We start from the raw sequence: 16,386 nt of genomic DNA, 5'->3' as shown, positions 1-16,386 counted from the left end.
GGTTGGGAAATGTGGGGGCCCAGCCCCAGAGGGCAGGGCGGGAGCCCTGCGCAGCCGCAGATACCATCAGCGACTCCTCCGACTCCTCTGCCAGTCAGAGTTCATTAGTCACAGCTCCGCCTGGCTCTGGCCTCATTCTGCTCGGTCAGGGATATTCCGCAGAGCTCCACCGGGGTCAGCCCCGAGGCCATCCGTGGATTTCTATATGTATTGTGTGTGTGTGTTTTAAATTTAACTTTGGTGCCACACTTAGTTTGTGGCGGGGATCGAACCCAGGTCAGTCGCATGCAAGGCAAGATATACTGTACTATCTCTCCAGCCTCTATTTTCTCATCCTTTGAGGAGGCTTTACAGAGATTGGATCTTTTTTTTTTTTTTTGGTGGCGGGCGGGGGCAGGCTGGATCCGCAGGAAATGCTGGGGCAGGGGGATGAAGTGCTGGGGGTTCAACCAGGTCTGGCCCTGTGGCCTTGTTCTATCTCCACGACCCTACAGAGATTGTTTTTAGTCCAAACCATCACCCGCGTCCTCCCCCACCACACACACACACACACACACACACACACACACACACACACACACACACACACACACCTCTGCCTTTTCAGTTGTTGCTGATTCACGTTGCCTCTCAGAGAGGTAGAGTCGTTTCTTGGAGGTCACACAGCACTGAAGGACTCTGCAGATTGCGTGGATGCTCGAAAGATGGGCCGGCTGCCTGAATGGTGACATTCAGGGGATTCTTCCCTGCTTCCTGGCTCTGCAATCTAAATTTGCTGCCTCAGTCTCTCTGTCTGTCTCTATTCCCTTACCTTTATGGGGGGTAGTCGGGGTCACACCTGGACTTACTCCTGTCTCTGCACTCCGGGCTCCCTCCTGGCGGGTTCAGGGCTCTATAGGGGGACCGGGGAGGGAACCTAGGTCAGCTATGAGCATGGTCAGTCCCTCTGCAGCCCTTCCCATCCCTTCCCTTTGTGGCTGTTTCGATCACTTCACTGGGCTGCAAAGTGCATCTGGGCTCACACATTTGGTTGCCTTGTGCGAGGGAATTCATCGCCAAAGGCAGTGCTGCCAGGATCTGGGTCAGCTAGAGGGCATGGTGCTGGGAGCAAACTCTCAGCCTCACACCAACCCCTGAGCACCCCCAGGAGCCCCTACTACCCTCCTCTCTCTTTCATGCATCAGTGAAATCTGCAGAGAAAAATCTCCATCCATAGCCACACCTGCTAGGGGCTCTCCTGGTAGCAGTGTGTACTGAAAGTGCAGATGTTTTCATTGTTGTTATTGTTGTTTGTGTATGTGGGGGGGCATACCCTGTTCTGTCCAAGGGGGTGACTCCAGGTGATATGGGCCTCCATCCTGCATTCAAAGCATACACTCAGCCCATTGAGCTCTGGTGGAATACTATGCAGCTGTAAAAAGGAACAAGGCAGAACTGGAGTGATAGCACAGTTACCTTGCACGCGCTGACCCAGGTTTGATTCCCGGCATCCCATAGGGTCCCCTGAGTCCACCACAAATTATCCCTGAGTGCAGAGCCAGGAGAAATCCCTGAGCGCTGCCAGGTGTGGCCCCCAGATAAAAACCAACAATAAAACAAAAATAACAGTCGGAGCTCCTTCTTCTCAGAACTTTCCATCTGCAAGCTCCTAAGTGTTTTTACGGGGGAGGGCATGTGATACGCTGGCAATTTTTGTTTACTTGTTTGTTTTGTTTGGGGGCCACACTGGCTTTGCACTCAAGAATCACTCCTGGAGTCAGAGCAATAGTACAGCGGGTAGGGCGTTTGCCTTGCATGCGGCCAACCTGGGTTCAATACCTGGCATCCCATATGTCCCCCAAGCACTGCCAGAAGTAATTCCTGAGTGTAGAGCCAGGAGTAACTCCTGAGCATTGCTGGGTGTGACCCAAAATGAAAAAAAAAAATCACTCCTGGTGGTGCTCAGGGGGCCCTCTGGGATGCCGGGGACTGAACCTGGGTCAGCTACCCACAAGGCAAGCGCCCTCTCCACAGTTTTCTCACTGCAGCCTCTGGTGAATAATTTCAGATTTGTCATTAGCGCTAACCATTGAGTGATGAGCATATTTTGTTTCCCCAGGTGACCTGGGGAGACCGCAGGGGATCTTGCCTCAATGCCAGGCTTATTGGAGAGGCAGACAGTTGCAGAACAGCTGGCCAAGTGTGTAGGGTGGGGCCTTGTGGAGAAGAATTTGTCCAGGAGAAAGCGTTGGGGCAGCCTGGTCTGATGGGGAGGCATGAGGGGGGGATCAGGATGTTCCAGGCAGTGGAACAGCATGAACAGGCCCCTGGAGCTCAGAGTCTGATCCCTTGGGAGGAAAGTGAATTCTTTTTTCTGAAGTCAGGGGCAAGGAGAGGCGAGTGCTGGAAGGGGCATTTACGAACTGGGTGTAATGACAAGTTTGCGTTGGGTTTACGAGAGTCGCAGTGGTGTTGTTAATGGGGGGTTTCGGGTTGGGAGGCGGTTGGTTTAGCAGCTTGGGGCTTGTTTGATGCGCCTGAGGGCTAGCGGGGGGCTGAAGGAGAGGGAGGGAAGAGCAGATTTGGTTTGAGGTTTTGCCCATTCCCGGTCTGTGGCCTCATTTCCCTTGGAGGACTCAGCCCCGCCCCCGCAGGGCCCTGTCTTGTGGCTTGTAGCTCAGCCTAAACCCACCAGAATGTGGATCTTGGGGTGACCACAGATTCTTTCATTCTTGGGCTGACCACAGATTCTTTCATTCCAACCTCTCCTCACCCCCAGAGACCATCCTGTTAGAAGCTCAGATCTGTCCTCGTTTCTTTTTCTTTTCCTTCCTTCCATCCCTTTTTTTTTTTTTTTTTTTTTGCTTTTTGGGTCACACCTGGCGATGCACAGGGGTTACTCCTGGCTCTGCACTCAGGAATTACTCCTGGCGGTCCCCGGGTACCGCGGTTCCCAGCAGCTGGGATGCTGGGAATGGAAAATGGAACTCAGGTCGGCTGCGTGCAAGGCAAATGCCCTACCTCCTGTACTATCACTCCTGCTCTGCTTCCTTCCTTTCCTTTCTTCTTTCTTTCTCTCTCACTTTTCTTTTTCTTTTTTTTTCTTATTGGGTCACACTGGTAACGTTCAGGGGTTACTCCTGGCTCTGCACTCAGAAATGACTCCTGGCAGTGCTCAGGGGACCATATGGGATGCCGGGAATTTAACCTGGGTTGGCTACATGCAAGGCAAATGCCCTACCCGCTGTACTATCACTCTGGCACCTCCCTCCCTCCCTCCTTCTTTCTTTCTTTCTTTCTTTCTTTCTTTCTTTCTTTCTTTCTTTCTTTCTTTCTTTCTTTCTTTCTTTCTTTCTTTCTCTCTCTCATTTTTTTTTACTTTTTGGGTCACACCCAGCGATGCTCAGGGGTTATTCCTGGCTCTGCACTCAGAAATTACTCCTGTCAGTGCTCGGGGGACCATATGGGATGCTGGGAATCGAACCTGGGTCGGCCGCGTGCAAGGCAAACGCCCTACCCGCTATGCTATTGCTCCAGCCTCTTTCTTTCTTTCTTTCTTTCTTTCTTTCTTTCTTTCTTTCTTTCTTTCTTTCTTTCTTTCTTTCTTTCTTTCTTTCTTTCTTTCTTTCTTTTCTCTCTTTCTTTCTTTCTTTCTTTCTTTCTTTCTTTCTTTCTTTCTTTCTTTCTTTCTTTCTTTCTTTCTTTCTCTTTCTCTCTTTTCTTCTTTCTCTCTCACTTTCATCTTTCTTTCCCTTTTCTTCCTCTCTCTGTTTCTTCCTTTTTAAAAAATTTTTTGAGCCATACCTGCATTGCTCAGGGCTGACTCCGGGCTCTGCACTCAGGGATCACTCCTGGTGGTGCTCAGGGGACCATATGGGGTTCCGGGGATTGAACCCAGGTTGGCCATGTGCAAGGCAAGTGCTCTCCCCGCTGTATTATCTCTTCAGCTCTGTCCTCAATACTGATTTTCTTGATTTTCAGCAATTCGGTTAAGGAGCTCTTGGAAGACATGCAAGCATACATGCATAAACAAATATGTGTACAGATAGACAAATTTGTATTTATTTATTTGTGGGCTTTAGGTCACATCCAGCAGTGCTCAGGGATTAGTCCTGGTTCTGCACTTGGGGATCACTTCTGATGGGGCTTAGGGGGACCTTATATGGTGCTTGGGATCGAACCAGGTTGGGAATATGGCTCAATGGTTGGGTGCTTACCTTGCACATGTGAAACCCCAAGTTCAATTTTTGGCACCAAAAAAAAAAAATCAGTCTTCTAAAAGCTGATTGGGATCTTCAGTTAAGAATAAAAGAGAGGAGGGGCTGGAATGATAGCACAGCAGGTAGGGCGTTTGCCTTGCACGCGGCCGACCCGGGTTCGAATCCCAGCATCCCATATGGTCCCCTGAGCACCGCCAGGGGTAATTCCTGAGTGCATGATCCAGGAATGACCCCTGTGCATTGCCGGGTGTGACCCAAAAAGCAAAAAAAAAAAAAAAAAAAGAATAAAATAGAGGAGGGGGCTGGAGCAATAGGGGGTAGGGGGTTTGCCTTGCACGCGGCCGACCTGGGTTCAGTTCCCAGCATCCCATATGGTCCCCCGAGCACCGCCAGGAATGATTCCTGAGCACCTTCAGAGGTAGTTCCTGAGTGCAGAGCCAGGAGTGACCCCTGTGCATCACCGGGTGTGATGCCCCCCCCAAAAAAAAGAAAGAAAAAAAAAGAATAAAAGAGAGGGGCTGGAGTGATAGTATAGCAGGTAGGGCATTTGCCTTGCATGCGGCCGACCCGGGTTCAATTCCCAGCATCCCATATGGTCCCCCAAGCACCGCCAGGGGTAATTCCTGAGTGCATGAGCCAGGAGTAACCCCTGTGCATCGCCGGGTGTGACCCCAAAGAGAAAAAAAGAGAATAAAAGAGAACAGGATGGAGCCACAAGACAGCGGGGAGGGCTCTTGACTTGCACACAGCTGATCTGAGCTCGATCCTGGCATCCCACAGGGTCCTTTGACTCCCCAGAAGTGACTCCTAAGCACAGAGGCAGGAAAACCCTGAGGATTGCTGGATGTGATCCCAAGACAAAACAAAAAAAATTGTTGACAAAAATAAAGAAAAAATAAAAGAGAATCTTGGAGACTGGAGCGATAGTACAGCAGGCAGGGTGTTCACCTTGCATGCGGCCACCCCGGACTCAATCTGTAGCGAATCCTTATGGTCCCCTGAGCACTGCCAGAGGTGATCCCTGAGTGCAGAACCAGGAGTCAGCCCTGAGAAGTACCAGTGTGGCAAAAAACTCACCAAAGCACAGATGAAGAGAGTTCTGAGGCACTGGAGTGATAGTACAGTGGGTAGAGTGTTTGCCTTGCATGCGGCTGATCCGGGTTTGATTCCCAGCATCCCATATGGTCCCCTGAGCACTGCCAGGACTAATTCCTGAGTGTAGAGCCAGGAGTAACCCCTGAGCATCGTTGGGTGTGACCCAAAAAACAAATAAATAAATAAATAAATAAATAGAGAGAGAGATAAAGAGAGAGAAGGAGGGAGAGCTTTGAACTCAAGGGCAGTAGAAACAAGGGCCAGGAGGATTGGTCCACGTTTGGAAGCCTGCCTCAAGGGCTGGGGGAGAAGGCAGTTGGGATAGAGAAGGGACCACTATGACAATGATGGCTGGAAGGGATCACTCTGGATGGGAGATGGGTGCTGAAAGTGGGTAAAGGACCAAACATGATGGCCTCTCAGTATCTGTATTGCAAACCCTAATGCTCAAAAGGAAAGAGAGAGACAGAGACAGAGAGACAGAGACAGAGACATAGAGAGAAGAAAAGTGCCTGCCCTAGAGGCAGGCTGGGTGTGTGTGGGGGTGGGTGGCAGGAGGAAAACTGGGGACATGGGTGGTAGGAAATTTGCACTGGTGGAGGGATGGGTGTTGGAACACGGTATGACTGAAACCAAATCATGAAAGCTTTGTAACTGTGTCTCTCACGGTGTTTGAATGAGAGAGAGAGAGAGAGAGAGAGAGAGAGAGAGTGTTTGAAATGGATGGATAGATGGTGGGCTGGAGCAATAGTACAGTGGCCGAGGCTGACCTGGATTCCATCTCCAGCATCCCATATGGTCCCCCAAGCACATCAGAGTCATCCCTAAGTGTGGGGCCAAGAGTAAGTCCAGAAACTGTCAGGTACGGCTGCTTCTTGCAGGGGCTTTCTCCTCACGAATCCCAAATGGCTGCATCTTCTTCATCACAGCCGAGTCCAGACATCTCGCCGGGCTTGGTCTCCGGAGGGGGCCTTTCTCTGAAGCCGCTCCTTAGACCTCCCGTCGTGTTTCACCAGCCAGAATTATATCATAGCTCGTTTCTTCATCGTTAATGAATGGCAGGAATGATTCACATGCTGGGGTTCCAGCCCGCCCAGCTGGAGATCAGGTCCTAATGGTGCTTGAATAGCACTCAGGTTTATTTAGTAATAAAGAAAGAGGGCAGGGCTGGAGCAATAGGACAGCGGGTAGGGCCTTTGCCTTGCATGCAGCCGACCCAGGTTCGATCCTCAGCATCCCATAGGGTCCCCCAAGCACCGCCAGGAGTGATTCCTGAGTGCAGAGCCAGGAGTAACCCCTGTGCATCGCCGGGTGTGACCCAAAAAGCAAGAAAAAGAAAAAGGAAGGAAGGTAAGAAGGAAGGAAGGAAGGAAGGAAGGAAGGAAGGAAGGAAGGAAGGAAGGAAGGAAGGAAGGAAGGAAGGTAAGAAGGAAGGAAGGAAGGAAGGAAGGAAGGAAGGAAGGAAGGAAGGAAGGAAGGAAGGAAGGAAGGAAGGAAGGAAGGAAGGAAGGAAGGAAGAAGGCAGGGGTGTGAGTGAGAGTCCAGTAGGGAAGGAGCTGGCCTGGCATGTAGCTGACCTGGGTTTGTTGCCCTGGCATCCCATAGGACCCCTGTAGCACTAGGAGTGATTCCTGAGTGCAGAGTCTGGAGCCAGCCCTGAACATCAACAGGTGTGTCAGAGAGAGAGAGAGAGAGAGAGAGAGAGAGAGAGAGAGAGAGAGAGAGAGAACACATATAATTTAAGATAGAGTTGAATTGCCGTAGCAATGACCTAAACTAACAATTATGGTTTAATGGAGAGAGACGTGTATTTCTCTCTTACGTAACATCCATCATAAGCTTCTCAGCACTGGTGTGAGAAATTTATGGTGACAGATATACAGGGTTTTTTAATGTGTGTGAGTTTGGGCCACACCTGGCGATGGCCGGAGCTAACTCTTGGCTCTTCACTCGCTCAGGCATCACTCCTGGAGGGACTCAGGAATCACCTGGGGTACTGGGGATTGAACCCCAGTCGGCCCCCTGCAAGCCACGTGCCCTGCCTCATGTAGTGTGATTCTGGCCCTTAGAGAGTATTTACTCACTTTTATTTTTAAGCTTTTGGGTCACATCCAGTGACTCTCCTGGCTCTGCACTCAGGAATATACTCCTGGCAGCGCTCAGGCGACCTTATGGGATTTGACCCGGGAATCAAACCCAGGTCGGCTGCAGGCAAGGCAAGTACCTTACCCACTGAACTACCACTCTGGCCCCGACTGAGAAAATTCTAGCCCTTTCCCGGGCCTGGAGCGTGGATGGTGCTCCAGGAAGGAAGATAAGCAATGAGACAGCTGCAGCCTTCACCCGCAGCACCGCTGTGAGATCACAGGGTCCGAGCCAGGTGCAGCCACACCTGCTGGCCTCCAGACTGCCCCCCCTCCCCGTGCTGTCTGAGCCTCGTCAACCCCTCCGTCCCGAGCACTGTCTGGAGTGGCCCAAGAGCCAAGAAATAAAAGATGAGCAGAAAGGGCCGGAGCGATAGGACAGCGGGGAGGGCTTTTGCCTTGCATGCAGCCGATTCAGGTTAGATCCCCAGCATCCCGCAGGGTCCCCCGAGCACTGCCAGGAGTGATTTCTGAGTGCAGAGCTGGGAGTCAGCCTTGAGCATGGCTGGGTGTGACCCAGAAAGACAAGCAGAGGCTGGATAACCCTGGGCTGAGCCATTGCCTGAAAGGGGCAGGGAGGGTTGGTTCAGGCCTTAGTTTTGATCTGGGGAGGCACATGCTGCCGACTGCTCGGGGCTCCTCTCCACAGAGCCTGGCCTCTGCCCTGCTGGCTGTTCCTCTGGCTGGGGTTTCCAGGGCTTGGGACAGAGCTGACACCCCCTCTCCCCCTGCAGTTCAGCAATGTCACCTTCTTCATCTTCGGGCCCATCATGATGGTCCTCATGCGCCCCTATGCCCAGAAGCGCTCCCGTTTCGTCTATGTGGTCGGGGTTCTCTTCATGGCCATTGGTAGGTGTGTGCAGGTGCTTGCGTGCGTGCGTGTGTGCATGCATTAGTGCATGTGTGTATGCAGGTTTCCATGTGCATGTGAGTTTTTGCACATGTGCCTATGCATACATATGTCTATGTGTGTACTCATGTGTTCACATATATGTACACATGTGGGTTTGTGTGCATGTGTGTATGCATATATTTATGTGCATGTGTATTCTAACATGCGACAGGGGCAAATGGAGACGTTACTGGTGCCTGCTAGAGCAAACTGATGAACAACGGGATGACAGTGATACAGTGATACATGTGTGCATGCATGTGTTTGTATGTATGTCTGTGTGTGTGCCTGTGTGTTTGCATGTGCATGGTTGTGTGTCTGTGTGTACATGTGTGTTTACGTGTAGGTGTATATATCTGTGTGTATGGATGTGTGCGTGTATGCATGTGTGTTTGTGGATGTCAATGTGTGTGTGTTTGCACACACATGGTTTGTATGAATGCATCTGTTTGTACTTTTATGCATGTGATTGTGTGAATGCATGTCTATGCATTTGTCTATGTTTGTGACTGTGTAAATATATGTATGTATGCATGCCTGTGTGTTTGTATGTATGTGTGCTTGTGTGAGTGTATGTATGTATGTGCATGTCTATGTGTGTGCCTGTGTACTTGTGTTTTCATGCATGTGCTATCTGTGTGAATGCATGTATGCCTATGCCTATGTGTGTTTTTGCATGCACATGTGTTTATCTGTGTGAATGCATGTATTTGTGCCAGTGTGTCTGTATGTTGTATGCATGTGTGTAGGTGTACGTTTGCATGCATGTGTGTGAGTGCATGCATGCATGTGTCTGTGTACATGCATGCATATGTGTGCATGTGTGTGCGTGTGTCTGGGGGGAGGGCAGAGTGGGAAGGAACGCCCAACCCTGACCTTTCTCTCCTGTCCAGGCCTCTTCTCCATGTACTTCCACATGACGCTCAGTTTCCTGGGCCAGCTGCTGGACGAGATCGCCATCCTGTGGCTGCTGGCCAGCGGCTACAGCATCTGGATGCCCCGCTGCTACTTCCCCTCCTTCCTCCGGGAGAACAGGTGGGCCGGGCCCTCCCTCTGCCCTTGGGGATCCACCTAGTCCTGGACATTTCCTGACCTGGGCCGGCCCAGCCCGCCTCCCTCGGAGTGGGCGGACCTGCTTCTGCTCAGAGCGCAATGACACAACCGCGTTCAGACCCCGGGGGTGGGGACCGGACCCCACCTCATACTGACCTGCGGTCAGGGACCCCTCCCTCTGTCACCTCAGCTCTCATCTGAGCTCTCCTTGCTCCTCTCTCCCCACTCACTCACTGCCACACCCCGAGTCTCATCCCCAGCTTTCCAGAACCTTCCCTGGGCTCTTCTTTCCCTCCCTCTGTCCCTCCCTCCCTCTGTTCCTTCCTTCCTTCCTTCCTTCCTTCCTTCCTTCCTTCCTTCCTTCTTCTTTCCCTTCCTTCCTTCCTTCCTTCCTTCCTTCCTTCCTTCCTTCCTTCCTTCCTTCCTTCCTTCTTCTTTCCCTTCCTTCCTTCCTTCCTTCCTTCCTTCCTTCCTTCCTTCCTTCCTTCCTTCCTTCCTTCCTTCCTTCCTTCCTCCCAACCTCTCCTCCCTGCCCTCTCACCCCTCCCCTCCCCCAGCTGAACCCCTCTCCTCCATTCTCCCTCCCCCCATTCCCTTCCCCTTCCCTCCCCCAGGCTAACCCCCTCTCCCGCAGGCTGCAGTTCTCTCGCCTGGTGCTCCTCGCCACCGTGATCAGCACCTTCCTGTCCTTTCTGAAACCCACCATCAATGCCTACGCCCTCAACAGCATCGCCCTCCACATCCTCTACATCATGTTCCACGAGTACAAGAAGTGGGTGTCTGCGGGGGTGACCTCCACCCCCCACATCCCCTTTCCTGCTCGGGAGGGCGGGGCTTCCCCCGACAGCAGCTGCTCCCTAGGGCCCAGGCAGGACGCATGCCCAAGGCTGAGGGTCTGCCAGCTTCTCGCGTGTGTGTGTGTGTGCGTGTGTGTGTGTGTGTGTGTGTGTGTGTGTGCTGGGCCATACTCCATGCTTTTTTGAGGGGTCACTTCTGGTGGTGTTTGTGGGAGGACTCTGCCCTTTCCTGGCGAGGAGAATGATGATTTTCAGTCCTGGGGCCAAACTCCGTGGTGCTCCGGGGTGTCCTAATTTTGTGCTCAGCAGTGCCCCCTGGTGGTGCCTAAGGACCATCGGCGGTTCTGGGGGTCGCACTGCAGCTGGCTGCATGCAAGGCCAGCACCCTGCCTGCTAGATTATCTCTCCAGTTCAACCTTGGCCTTGAAACTGGACTTCTTTCTTTTTCTTTTTCCTTTTCTTTCCTTTTATCCTGACTCCTTCTTTTGGGTTGTGCAAAGGGTCCCATTTTATTTGATTATTTGGGGGCCGGAGCTGGAGCGATAGCACAGTGGGTAAGGTGTTTGCCTTGTACGCTGCCGACCTGGGTTCGATTCCTCCGCCCCTCTCATAGAGGCCCGGCAAACTACCCGTGGTGTATTTTATATGCCAAAAACAGTAACAACAAGTTTCACAATGGAGACGTTACTGGTGCCTGCTCGAGCAAATCGATGAACAACGAGACGACAGTGACAGCGATTTGGGGGCCAGAGCACAGGCACTTCTCAGCCAATTGGGTTGTTGGTTCAGAGCTAGAGGCAGAGGATGCGATGCTAGTGTGGTTCTGTAGTGTTAGGGATCCCCAGGTCGCCCCTCGGGAGCTGGGGTCTTCCAGGGTTGTACTTGGTGATGCTTGGGAGACCATGTGATGTTGGGGAAGAAACTTGGATTGGGGGTACCCCAGCCTCTGTACTATCTCCTGGCTCCAGAAGATCTCATTTGTCCCCCACCCCCTGCTTATCTTTCTTTTGGGGGGGCATACTCAGTGATGCTCAGGGGTCACTCCTGGCTTTGCACTCAGGATTCCTCCTGGCAGTCCTCAGGGGACCCTGTGGGATGCCGGGGATCAAACTCAGCTCAGTGTGTCAGGTAAAGCCTTCCCTACTGTCCTGTTGCTCCAGCCCCATGGGCTCTGGATGGAAGGATTTCCCATCAACCCCTGCTTAAGCCTCGTGCCCCTCACCTGGCTGCGGCTCACCCCTCCTCCCTCCCTCTGTCCCCAGATCTAGCAACAAGGAGCTCCACCACGTCATCGAGGTCTCTGTTGTCTTATGGGCGTTCGCACTGACCAGCTGGATCAGTGACCGCTTCCTCTGCAGTTTCTGGCAGCGGATTCATTTCTTCTACCTGCATAGCATCTGGTAAGCCACTGCCAGCTCAGCGGGCGTCCGGGCGGGCAGCGATGGGGGAGGATGAGGCCGGTGAAGGGGCCATCTGGGGGTCAGATTCGGATGATCAGGAGGCCAAGCATTCCCGTGCCCTCACTACCCTCTTGCTGCACCCCCTCTTGCCCCCAGGCACGTGCTCATCAGCATCACCTTTCCCTATGGCATGGTCACTATGGCCTTAGTGGACGCCAGGTACGAGATGCCAGGGAAGACACTCAAAGTGCGCTACTGGCCGCGGGACTCATGGCCCGTGGGGCTGCCTTATGTGGAAGTCAGCGACGAGGACAAGAGCTGCTGAAGCTGGACCCGGAGCGCCATGCCCAGTGGCTTGGCGCTCCCACGTGGACAGGACAGAGACAGGTGGGGAGCTGAGAGGCACCCCGGCTCCTTCTCCCCACATCCTGCATCATTCCCCTCCACTCCACCTCCACGCCCCAAGACTGGGGACAGACACCACCCCCCCCCCCGTCGTCCCCCCCACTCCAACATTCCAGAGCTTCTGATGACACCCACCACCAATATGAGGTGGCCCCTAACCCAGCTCCCCTCCAGCCCTGCCCCCTTCCCGTCCTCACTTCCGGTTCCCGTTCCCAGCTTGCCGGTCTGGCGCCGCCCAGGACGGGGCGCTGGATCCCCAGGTGCGGACATTTCCGTGTCTTCAGGAAAAGGCAGCAGGGCAGGCCGGGTGCTTAGAAGTAGACACTGGCCCGGACCCTGGACACGCTGGGGCTCTGGCGCTCGGTGGACGTTCCAGAGCTTGGAGATCTCGGCTGCTAAACCCAGTTCACCTGTGACGATCTTTCTGCAGACTTGTGCTGCGGCTCGTATGAACTTGCTCTACGGGGGTTGTGGGTGCAGGCTGGTCTTGAGCCCTGCCGGGCTGGACATGCGCATGAAGGAGGGGTTCTGAGGTGACTGACCCAAGGCTCTCCCAGCTGCGGAGGAAGGGAAGTGGGGGGTGGTTGCAGACAACAGGTCCTGGAGGTAGGTTGACAAAGGCTTGAAACCACTCCACTAAGTTCCTGTTGTGCCAAATTGCAGTAGTGATTCCCCCCCACCCCTCACTCTGACTTCTGAAGCGCAAACATCTGGCATAGAACATGAAAATATTTCTTCCGTCGTGGGTTTTCTGTTTACATCGAACAAGATCAAGTGGGGCTGGAGAGGTTTTTTCCCAGGGAAAAACCTTTGTTTTAGATGTGGTGGGTCCTGGTTTGATCCCTTGTACTACACATGGTCCCCCCAGCACCACCAAGTGTGTCTCAAACTGCCCCCCCCACCAAAAGAGTAAGATAAAGTATGTGAATCGTTGGGCAGGAAGTCTGGCAAATCTCTATTCATTTTCTCATCCTTTCACTTTTTTTTTTGGTGGGGGGGTCACTCCTGATGATGCTCAGGGATTGGTCCTGGCTCTGAACTCAGGAATCACTCCTGTAGGCTTGAAGGACCCTATGGGATGCTGAGGATGGAACCTGGGTCAGCTGCGTGGAAGGCGAGTGCCCTAACCACTGTGCTATCTTTCTGGCCCCATCCTTTCGTGTAACTACTAACTTATAATAGTATATATAATACACATATTATGACAAATAAAAAACAGAAGAAACCAATCTAATGAATTAGAGAAACCTTTTCTATAACTTCACAAAACTTCCATATGATGTCACAAAAATACAGAGATATCATATAGTGGGAAAATTCAAATATTTGAATATACATACAAAAATTGAGTCTGATATGACTTAATGTCTGATACTATATGTTGTATAGACTATGCATGGCAGAGCCTGGCAAGCTCCCCATGGCATATTTGATATACCAAAAACAGTAACAATAGGTCTCATTCCCCTGACCCTGAAAGAGCCTCCAATCATTGGGAAAGACGAGTAAGGAGAAGCTGCTAAAATCTCAGGGCTGGGATGAATGGAGACGTTACTGGCTCCCGCTCGAGTAAATCGATGAACAATGGAATGACAGTGACAGTGACAGTGCTACCCACCCACCACCTCCACCCACCTTTCATTTATCCTCCCACACTTATCCACCCATCTATCCATCTACCCTTTGAACTCCATTGAACATTCATCAATTCACTTATTCAATCACTCATTTTTCCTTCCATCTATTTTTTATAGATTTTTTTAGGGATGCTTGGAGCAGCCATGCAGTGCTGGACCTCTAACCCAGGACCTAATACATACATGGCCCCAGACTTACACACACACACACACACACACACACACACACACACACACACACACACTTGAGTCATTGCCTAGCCCTATTATCTCTTTTCCACTTTTTTTTTCTTTATTTTGGGGGGTCACACCTGGCAATGCACAGGGGTCACTCCTGGCTCTGCACTCAGGAATTACCCCTGGTATTGCTCAGGGGACCATATGGGATGCTGAAAATCGAACCCGGGTGGACCGCATGCAAGGCAAACACCCTACCCGCTGTGCTATCGCTCCAGCCCCTCTTTTCCATCTTTCCATTCTCTGATGAATCCACCCATCCACCAAACCATTCACTGACCTATTTGTTATCCATTATTCCCCCATACTTCATTGTCCATCACTGTAGCACTGTCTGTAGCACTGTCATCCTCGTTCATTGATTTGCTCGAGTGGGCACCAGTAACATCTCCATTGTGAGACTTGTTATTACTGTCTTTGGCATGTCCAGTACACCACAGGTAGCTTGTCAGGCTCTGCCGTGCAGGCAGGATACTCTCGGTAGCTTACCGGGCTCTCCAAGAGGGGCGAAGGAATTGAACCTGGGTCAGTCGTGTGCAAGGAAAACGCCCTACCTGCTGTGCTATAGCTCCAGTCCTCATTGTCCATCATCTTTCATAATTGTCTGTTATCCTTCATCATTCGTTGTCTATTGTCCATGATTGCAATCACACGCTGTGCTGGGAATAAAAACATCAGTTGTTTGCAAGCAAGACAAGCAACCTTCTGGACGAGCTTCCCAAGGCACTTCCCCATTGAATGTAATTCCGCACTTGTGTCTCTGATAGGGCAAGAGACTGGCCCAGGATCAAAGGGCCTGGACCAGGACCGGTTGGCTTCTGCCCTGAAGTTCTTTTTGTTGGTTGGTTTGGATTGGAGGGAGTGGCACACCTGGTGATGCTCAGGGCTTAGTTCTGGCTCTGGCTCTGCAGTGCTCAAAGGACCCGATGGGATTCCGGGGACCACACCCAGGTCGGCTGCATGCAAGCCCTCCCTGCTGTACTATCACTCCAGTCCCCTCCCTGAAGTTCTTTGCCCTGGTAAAGTTACCAGTAGAATGGAACTGACTCTAATGACAGATGTGAAAGCTGGGAAGAGTGGGGTGGGCATCCTTCCTTGAGCTCTCTCAAGCCTCCCTCAAGCTGTGGCACGAGCTGATATCTCCCCAGAATAACTGCTGTGGAGCGGGCAGGGTAAGTGGACAGCAGGGTGGGCACTTGCCTGACATGCAGCTAACCAGGGTTTGACCCTTGGCACCCCATAGAGTCCCCCGAGCACCACCAGGAGTAATTCTTTGTTTTTTCGGGTCATACCCGGTGATGGACAGGGGTTATTCCATTATTCCTGGCTTTGCACTCAGGAATTACTCCTGGTGATGCTCGAGGGACACTATGGGATGCTGGGAATCGAACCCGGGTTGGCCGCATGCAAGGAAAACATCCTACCCACTGTGCTATCGCTCCAGCTCCCAGGAGTAATTCTCATGTGCAAAGCCAGTAGTAAGCCCTGAGCACTGCTGGGTGTGGTCCCAAAACAAACAAACAAACAAACAAAAAGAATAGATGTGGAAAAAACTCAGAGAAACTTGCTTCGCTGTCTTAAGTGACTGTGGGAGAAGTTTTTAGGTAAGGGACGGACACTAGGAAAAACTGAAAAATAAACACACATAGATGTATATCTATATATGTACACATCTATAAACACACATGTAAAACAAAGCTCCCGGAAGAGAGCGATGCAGAATCTCACACTGCAGAGCCTGGTAAGCTACCTGTTGGCTTATTCAATATGCCAAAAACAGTAACGATAATGGGCCTCATTCCCCTGACCCTAAACGGGACAGAGACGAATGGAGATGTTACTGGTGCTCGCTCAAGCAAATCGATGAGCAATGGGATGACAGTGATACAGTGATATAGCCTGGCAAGCTACCCATGGTGTATTCAATATGCCAAAAACAGTAACAAGTCTCACAATGGAGATATTACTGGTGCCCGCTCGAGCAAATCAATGAACAATGGGATGACAGTGCTACAGTATACACATAAATATATATTTGTTTTTGGGGTCACACCTGACTGTGCTCTGGGTTTACTCCTGGCCCTATGCTCAGGGATCACTCCTGGTAGGGCTTCAGGGTGCTGGGATGAAACCCAGATGGGCTGCACTCAAGGCAAGTGGCCAACCCCCTTTACTATTACTCCAGCCCCTACTATCAGAAACATTGAAAAAGCAGGAAAGTAATGTTCAGAGAGAAAATGACTAATGTCCCCAAGACTAGCCTTTTTTTTTCTGGAGAAATGCCACATGGCATTTAGTTTTGGGTTTGATCCCAAATTTATGGTCCCTGGATAGTCAAAATCTACTGTGAGTTGAAATGAATCTGGAGTTGGTCTCCTCTTTCCCCAGCAGTATTTTCTTTTCCTTTTTGGGTCACACCCGGCGATGCTCAGGGGTTACTCCTGTCGCATGCACTCAGGAATTACTCCTGGCGGTGCTCAGGGGACCATATGGGAGGCTGGGAATCGAACCCAGGTCGGTCGTGTGC

General features: G+C 51.6%; 1 protein-coding gene across 1 annotated transcript in view; it reads left to right on the top strand.

Moving 5' to 3' along the window:
- Positions 1 to 11,905, top strand: part of ACER1 (alkaline ceramidase 1) — a 21,102-nt gene extending 9,197 nt beyond the window's left edge. Inside the window, exons 2-6 of the mRNA XM_004619482.1 lie at positions 8,173 to 8,287; positions 9,224 to 9,365; positions 10,018 to 10,155; positions 11,443 to 11,580; positions 11,737 to 11,905. Coding sequence (XP_004619539.1) covers positions 8,173 to 8,287; positions 9,224 to 9,365; positions 10,018 to 10,155; positions 11,443 to 11,580; positions 11,737 to 11,905 — 702 coding nt within the window. The remainder of the gene's footprint in view (positions 1 to 8,172; positions 8,288 to 9,223; positions 9,366 to 10,017; positions 10,156 to 11,442; positions 11,581 to 11,736) is intronic.
- Positions 11,906 to 16,386: the final 4,481 nt, after the last annotated feature.

The sequence above is a fragment of the Sorex araneus genome, chromosome 2 (genome assembly GCF_027595985.1).
Source record: "Sorex araneus isolate mSorAra2 chromosome 2, mSorAra2.pri, whole genome shotgun sequence".
Taxonomy (NCBI): Eukaryota; Metazoa; Chordata; class Mammalia; order Eulipotyphla; family Soricidae; genus Sorex; species Sorex araneus.
Note: the sequence above shows the minus strand (reverse complement) of the source record. Positions and strands in the feature narration are given on the sequence as shown.